This window comes from Silurus aristotelis (assembly GCF_946808225.1).
Source record: "Silurus aristotelis genome assembly, chromosome: 7".
Classification (NCBI taxonomy): domain Eukaryota; kingdom Metazoa; phylum Chordata; class Actinopteri; order Siluriformes; family Siluridae; genus Silurus; species Silurus aristotelis.
Genome location: NC_139580.1, coordinates 31,822,595 through 31,830,094, shown reverse-complemented (window position 1 = coordinate 31,830,094; position 7,500 = coordinate 31,822,595). Strand labels below are relative to the sequence as shown.

The following is a 7,500-nucleotide window of genomic DNA, read 5'->3' as shown; positions in this document are numbered from 1 at the left end:
GACACTGGTGCGCAAGTGAGACTCCGGGGACCTGAAGAGGAAGCGTCCACACGTCTCCAGCAGAGTGCAGGCCATCTCGATGTGGTGATGAGAGAAATCAGACAGGAGCATCTGGAAACAGGTGGGTTTTTTTACACACACACACACACACACACACACACACACACACACACACACACACACAGACAGAAAGAGAGTTAGAGCAGGATAGTAGGAGGATGTGGATCTGGATTGACCGGTGTGATTCGAGCCTCTCACCTTCAGGCAGTGCAGCGTGTCTGTTTTAGAGAACATTTTGAACTTGGCCAGCTCTCCGATAAACCTCACCGTCTTATTCTTGGTCTCGATGTTAATTTGGTCCTTCTTTCTGACCTGCAGCACAACAGATGGGTTTTAATGTTTGTCGTGTGCAGTGTTGTGCTCGTTACTAAAAAATAGTAACTACAGTTACTCGTTACTTCATTCAAAAAGTAACTGTTACTTTGTTGATTATTTACACCAAAAAGTAATGTGTTACTGTTAAAAGTAACTTTTTAGTTACTTTTTTAAAGAACCTTCTTTAATGTTCACAATAATTCCCTTTTATGCGTCATGGTCTATAAAAACACAAAACTGGCTTAAACACAGAGTCATTTATAAACACTATTATATTCAAGTCAGAGCAGCACATACTGAATATATTACAAGGATTTCTGACATAAACAACAAAACAAGCTGAATAATAGATTCACAATCAAACACTAAAGTGGCTTCTGCTGTTGTGTTGAGCTCTTAAACATGTTCCTTTCACAGCTGAAATATGAAAACTATCAACAATGTAGAACAGAACACCGGGTTAGTGCATAGCTTCTAGCATGGGGTTTCTGGAGGAGCTTCAACAGATTGGAGTTGCTGTTTATCGCAGTAGATACGAGCTTCGAAACAGAAAAACACAGCTTACATTTGACTTAAAAGTTTTGTGTCTTTATGCTCAACTAAAGTGAAATAATGAGCATATTTCCACTTTGAGAAACTCGTCTTGCTCTCGCCTCGACTCGTTATTACTGCCGCACAGACCTGAATAAATGGAGACACGCCCACAGTCTCACAGTCGTAGTCTACACTTCAGCCCAAATTCATTCATGTAACCGGTAACGCAGCATACGGTAAAGGAGTTACATTATTTTTTAAAGTAACGCGTTACAGTATTAGTTACTGTCAAAAGTAACGCGTTACTGCCCAACACTGGTCGCGCGCGTGTGTGTGAGAGAGATACACACATGGAATCGAAAGTCTCCTTTGAGCATGGAGCACAGATCCTCAGCAACATCAGACATGCAGGGGTGCAGAGTGGCCACCAAGCGCGAGTAGAATGGCAGCAGATCCAGTCTGAGGGTGAAAATGGAGAAAATGAACAAATAGGAACATTAAATTTTTAAAAATTATTTACATTCTGTTACATGTAAATAAAGTACACAGCAAAAGTATTGGGACACATTAAACCGCTCCAACACTACTGAACGGATGCTGACTGCACCCCAGGTCTCCTCACCTTCTCACATCACTACCTGATGTTACTAACATCCTTGTAGCTGAATGAATCTCCACAAAATCTAGAGGAACATCTTCCCAGAAGAGTGGAGCTCATTAGAACAGAAATGGAGACTAAATATGGAATGGGATGTTTCAAAAGAAGCACATACTAATCTCATGGTCAGGTGTCCACAAACTTTTGTCATAATAGTGTAGATACAGAACAGGGATAAAGTGGCTTCAAATCCGGCTTTAATCGTGTTTTTGAGTTCTTGTGCTTAGTGTAATATAGAAAGAAACCCTAGATAGAAAGTCCCTGCAAGAACCACAGGAACAGAACTCAGAACTCCCTCTGTATAGACCCTATAAACTGAATATTCTCCATATTATATTAGAATAGAACTGAATTACAGAGATGCAGATACACTGCATTTACTCTGTTATTTGTTGCAATAAACATTAGTAGGATGTGACATCTGAGACGACCCACACTTACAGAGATCCTCCAACTTCAGGAAACACCTGCATCAAACACGTATATAAAGTGGTGATGAAGAACACAAACATGTAGTGTCAAAAGTAGAGACTCAGTAAAATGTGACTCCAAGTAAAAGTACAGACGTTTTTGCCTTCAAATGTACTTCAGTATCCAGAGTAGTGATTTAATATAACTATAATGTTCCTTTAATCATTTTTATCACAAGATTCTTTACTTCATCATTGATTCCTCTCTAAATGTCCTGCTTGATGTTGAACTGATGCTGAACTGGATGTTGGTGATCAGTAGATTCACTGAGCGCCGATCAGAACACGTGTAAAACAGAGCGTGCGCTCGATCCTGATTGGTGACTCGCCGCGTGTTTCACCAGTTACGTTTTTATCCTAATTAATAAAAAGAAACGACTGATTTCACTACATGTGGTAAAAAGTAAAAGATATGAGTTTGAAATGAAGTGAAATTACAGTAAAAGTCTTCAGTAAAGTACAGATACGAGGAAAAGCTTCTTAACAAATAATTACATTTACTTAGTTACTGTTCACTTCTGTTAGAACACTGAGTTGTGTGTATTTGTATTTCTATCAATAAATCAAACAGCTGCTGTAGTTTATACATCCACAGCTGTACAGGATAAAAAGAACAACAGCTCCATCTAGTGTTCATTCTGAAGCAAAGCAGGATGAGGGTTTAGGACTACCTCTGCCTGGGAACAGTGAAGAGCGCCCGCACAAGCTTCCTCCGATTCGACTTGGTGTTCATGTTCATGCAGAAGTCCATTGCAGCCTGGAGAAAACACACACACACACACACACACACACACACACACACACACACACACACACACATTTTATTTATGACACTTTCTTTAGTGTCATAAGAAGAGTTTTATATGAAGATGTTTATTTATGATGAAAGAAGCAGGAAGAACTTTAATGATCCTCTGCTTGATTAAGACGCTTCTGCACTTTAAGCGAGATCTTAAAAATATCACACACACACTTCACACACTCCATTCACCCTGTCTGGTGTGCTAAACCCGTGTGTGTTTGTGCGAGATGATTGAGGTGCTCAGGTGTGGTGATCACCTTGTCGATCAGGTCTCGGTTGACACAGTTGGGAAGCTGCTGGATGAAAGCGTCCACGATGAGTTTGAGATGAGATCCAGTGCTGGCTTCCTCATCCTCTTGTTCTTTACAAACACAAATGTAATGTCGGTTTGAATTTGATCCTTTACCTTCACACACACACACGATGGTTTAACTCCGACTTCTCTGAAACCACATCACTAACTATACCTTGCTCGTCTAGGAGTTTCTTGGCCAGTTCTTCATTCTCTGCCTCATCGGGACCTTCTATGTCCAGAGGGTCGTCAGTGATATCCAGAGCTTCGAGCTCCAGCTCCAGTTCCTCTGTGCAGCTCACGTCTTTCCCTTCACGCCCTTCTTTAGCTTCTGTAAAATCAGATCGTCATTTACATCATGACACCGTAACCTGCCCCTGTCACAGTGTGAACATCACATCACCACTCTGTACCTTTGCCGTCCTCCTTGTCTTTGTTCTGGCTGACCTTCTCGTTGTCCTTGAACAGGATGGCAGGAACAAACGCCTTCAGGTCCACCAGGTTCTCGTAGAAGTTCCGCGCATCCTCGTCCTCCCAGATCCCTCCATCCAGCTCATAGTCTCCGGGTTTTCCGGGAGTGAAGATGTCGATGCCTGGGCCATGTTCTGTCACACAAACACACCGACACGTGTTCAAGCAGCATAACAACACCACAACAACGTATTTAACTGAGATGCAGAGAAGATCTACAGGAGATCTGTTTACTAAAATACAGTCCATAATAACTAACACTCTTTATCTAGAATTCTATCTAGAATGCTGGAAAACTACAGTGTTCCAGCATCTGTTCTGCTAAAAAGCACGAATCATATGATCCGAATTTTCATCTTCATCAAACGTTAGATGGAAATATTCCATGTGAGCATTCACACAATACATTTGGTATTAATGATTAATGTGCTCCTCGTGCTCCTGAGTGTGTTTATGTTTTTTCTGTACATTGTGAAGAGCTCATGCAAAAATCATAGAATTTCATAAATTGCTGCAGATTTGTTAAGATACACAGTTCAGGCATAACACCCTCACATCATAACATTCTGGCATTATAACATGGACATTTTAACACAGTGATGAAGTGAAGAACACTGATGATCATCATGGCACCTGTTAGTGGGTGGATTTATTTATCAGGCAGCAGGTGAACATTTTCTCCTCAAAGTTAATGTTAGAAGCAGGAAAAATAGGCGACTGTAAGGATTTGAGTGAGTTTGGCAAATTGTCTAGACAACTGGGTCTAACTGCAGCTCTTGTAGTCTGGTGGTCTGCAGTGGTCTATCAAAAGAGCTTAAAAGAAAGAACAGTGGTGAACCGGCGACAGGGTCGTGGGGGACAAGGATCACTGATGCATGTGAGGAGCAAAAGCTGGTGGCTGGTCTGTGTTTTAGCAGCAAAATGGGACCAACACAACATTAGGCAGGTGGTCATAATGTTATGGCTGAGCAGTGTATTTTTATTGCAGACACAGCGTTCCTGAGAGAACAGCTGGACTCCTGTTAAAGTCTCATCACATCCACGGCAGCTTGGTGATGCAGGGACTTCCAATTCGATCAGAAGTCCATCCTAAACACTGAGCTCCACGTCCTGGTTTGGGGTCGTTCTACATCAGACAGGTTTACTTTATGCACAGGCCTGTATCCATGTTACACTGAACCCACAGCAGATCCTCCAACACAATGCTGCCACCACCATGTTTCAGTGGGAGCACGATGCTCTGAGGGGGATGAGATCACCAGTCCATGCTGAAAGAATCTCAGGCTCTTTCTTACGGCTTATTCTCACCACACGTACAAAGAAAAAACCCAGTGTGGTACAGTGTCCAGGATGTGGTTCTCCTGTCAACAGCTCCTTCAGAGGTTCTTTTGGCCACCTGGGTAGTCTTCTTTAACGGTTATTGGACTCTATTCAGTTTTATGATGCCACACAACTGGTTATGCAGGAACTCAAGTGTAATGTGGTGTAAATACTTCAAAATATTTTGTAAAGATTTTAGTTTATAAATCGTCAGTCATGTGCATCTGAGTAACCCTAACCTTACAAATCTTCAAGCCATGGAGGGTGTGTGTGTGTGTGTGTGTGTGTGTATACCTTCTTGGACAGTTTTATCCTGAGGGAGCTCCGGCATGTTCTCATCCAGGAGATCAGCCAGAGACTGAGTGTTGGCCAGAAGTTTCTGGTAGCATGTAGCAAACTCCTCGTACTGCTTGTGTCTATCCTCGCTCAGCTCTCCTTTCGAGTGAAGGATACGCCTGCGAGAACAAAAACAATCACACAGAGGTTTGAAGGACAGTTCAGATGTTCTGAGTGCAGTATGATCTGAGAAAAGTCTGAGCGGAGACGGACCTATTTTGTCGCTCGATGTTCTGCAGCTCTCTGTGGTCTTTCTTCAGGTGTTTGGTGAGAGATGTGAAATACTCCCGAAGCAGGTTCTGGAAGGGCTGCTGCTTTTCGGAGTTGATGATCTCGCTGGGAGGAAAGTTCAGGCCAAACTTGTCGGCCGCACTTTTGACGCGGCGAGGAACCAAGCCGGCGATGTCGTCTCCGCAGTGCTTGCAAAAGCTGATCACCACGGAGACATGAGTGTGGGTTTCACGGTCGGCCGCGATGATGTTCTTCAGCTGCTCGTAGATCAGAGAGAGCCCTTCCTTATCGGTGAACAGGCCCACGGTGGTGAGTTCGGCGATAAAGCGCAGGTCGGTACGCAGCTTGCTCACATTCGGGGTTTTCTCCTCCTTGCGTGCCTCAAAGTGCCTCTTCCAGGCGGCGAGGAGCTGCGGCGCGAAGTCCACGTAGCGTTGGTGGAACAGAGAGCACAGGTGCACGCCACAGCCCACGTCTGAGATCTTCAGCTTGGCTTCCACCAGAGAGCTGACCGCCTCCCCTATGTACTTGCTGAGATTGAGCGAGTCGAAGTCGTGCGAAAGTGAGGAACGCTGCTGCTCCGTGAGCGTGCGGAGCTTCTTCACAAACGCCGTGTTCTTCTTCAGGCTGGAATCCAGGCGGCTGAAGAAGGCTTCTTCAGGGCGACCTTCCTGAGCGTGCTGATTCTTCACACGCAGCTCCTTCCTGGTTTGGTGTCTCTCCCAAGCCTCCTGGTGAAGCTGCTGAGCTTCTTCTTTCTCCCTGAAGAAAGGAAACAACATTAATACTGACTGAATAAAAACATTGAATTAAAAACAACGTTCTTCATCTATCAATAAACTTTACTTCAGCTGTGCAGCTTCCTCCTCTTTCTGTCGTTTAGCTTCCTCCTCCAGCAGCTTCTTCTCCTGTTCTTCCTGCTGCTTGCGCTCTTCTTCTTCTTTCCTCTTCTGCTCCTCCTCGGCCTTCTGCTTCTCCTCCTCGCGCTTTTTGCGCTCCTTCTCTTCTTTCCTCCTCTTCTCCTCTTCGATCCTTCGCTTCTTCTCGTCTGCAGACTTGCCTCCCTCCTTCTTTCCGCTCATTTTACTCTCGTCCCTGGCCTTGTCTCGGGAAAACGCCGCTCGTCGCTCGCCGTCTCGCTCCTTCTCCTTCTCCTTGTTGCTCAAAGTCTCCTTCTCGTCTGCGGTTGTGGATTTCTTGCGTTCGGCCGGCATTCTGCTGAAACACGCGAGATCAACACACACGAGTTAGAAATGTGCACTGCTGCCTTCATTCAGACCTTTCTAATGATACAAATCTACTCGAGAACATTCTCAATCTGGAGGGCCATGGAATGGAGTTTTAATTCAAACTCACTTTTATGTTTATTATGTATTGGCTAAACAAGACGAAAACATCTCTATCTGGCAACCGAAAGCTTTACAGCACTGATAAAGGAGCTGATGGAGTTTCTGAAACGTCCTGAACACATGAAAACCATTTCTTTGTGCTGTGCTTCATGGAAGACCTGAACTCCAATAGATCATCTGAAACCACCTGGAGAAATGTGTTACAGTCTGAGGAGTCCACAATTCGACACAATGCTAACAAAACCGAAGCAGCATTATCCCACCCCAAGATCACCAAACACACAGTGAAGCATGGTGGTGGGAGCAGCACCTGGGACTCTGTTCATCAGAGAGCCTCTGTTAGCAGCTAGAACATAACTTCCACATTCCAGGGAGAAAGAAAGAGAAAAAAAACTGTAAAATGTTCTGCAGAGCCATGTTTAGGAACCTGCAGCAGCTGTGTGTGTGCGCGTGTGTGTATATAAGAGTCAGTAAGTGGTATACAGCAGGGTGTTGGGTGTGTGTGTGTGTGTGGGTGTGTATAAGAGTCGGTAAGTGGTATACAGCGGGGTGTTGGGTGTGTGTGTGTGTGTGTGTGTGCGTGTGTGTGTGTGTATAAGAGTCGGTAAGTGGTATACAGCGGGGTGTTGGGTGTGTGTGTGTGTGTGTGTGTGTGTGTGTGT

At 44.4% G+C, this 7,500-nt stretch overlaps 1 protein-coding gene across 2 annotated transcripts in view; it reads right to left on the bottom strand.

Moving 5' to 3' along the window:
- The window catches only part of upf2 (UPF2 regulator of nonsense mediated mRNA decay), a 43,584-nt gene that overhangs the window by 12,809 nt on the left and 23,275 nt on the right, over nucleotides 1–7,500 (bottom strand). Inside the window, exons 2-11 of one of the 2 annotated variants that reach the window (XM_083546174.1) lie at nucleotides 6,336–6,707; nucleotides 5,472–6,251; nucleotides 5,217–5,377; nucleotides 3,545–3,736; nucleotides 3,307–3,462; nucleotides 3,097–3,200; nucleotides 2,709–2,794; nucleotides 1,260–1,368; nucleotides 259–372; nucleotides 1–111 (exon numbers count right to left, since the gene is read on the bottom strand). The exon at nucleotides 1–111 is cut by the window's left edge and continues 6 nt beyond it. In XM_083546174.1, the coding sequence (XP_083402300.1) occupies nucleotides 1–111; nucleotides 259–372; nucleotides 1,260–1,368; nucleotides 2,709–2,794; nucleotides 3,097–3,200; nucleotides 3,307–3,462; nucleotides 3,545–3,736; nucleotides 5,217–5,377; nucleotides 5,472–6,251; nucleotides 6,336–6,703 (2,181 nt within the window). In that variant the 5' untranslated portion in view covers nucleotides 6,704–6,707. The remainder of the gene's footprint in view (nucleotides 112–258; nucleotides 373–1,259; nucleotides 1,369–2,708; nucleotides 2,795–3,096; nucleotides 3,201–3,306; nucleotides 3,463–3,544; nucleotides 3,737–5,216; nucleotides 5,378–5,471; nucleotides 6,252–6,335; nucleotides 6,708–7,500) is intronic. The other variant, XM_083546175.1, reaches the window with a different exon arrangement.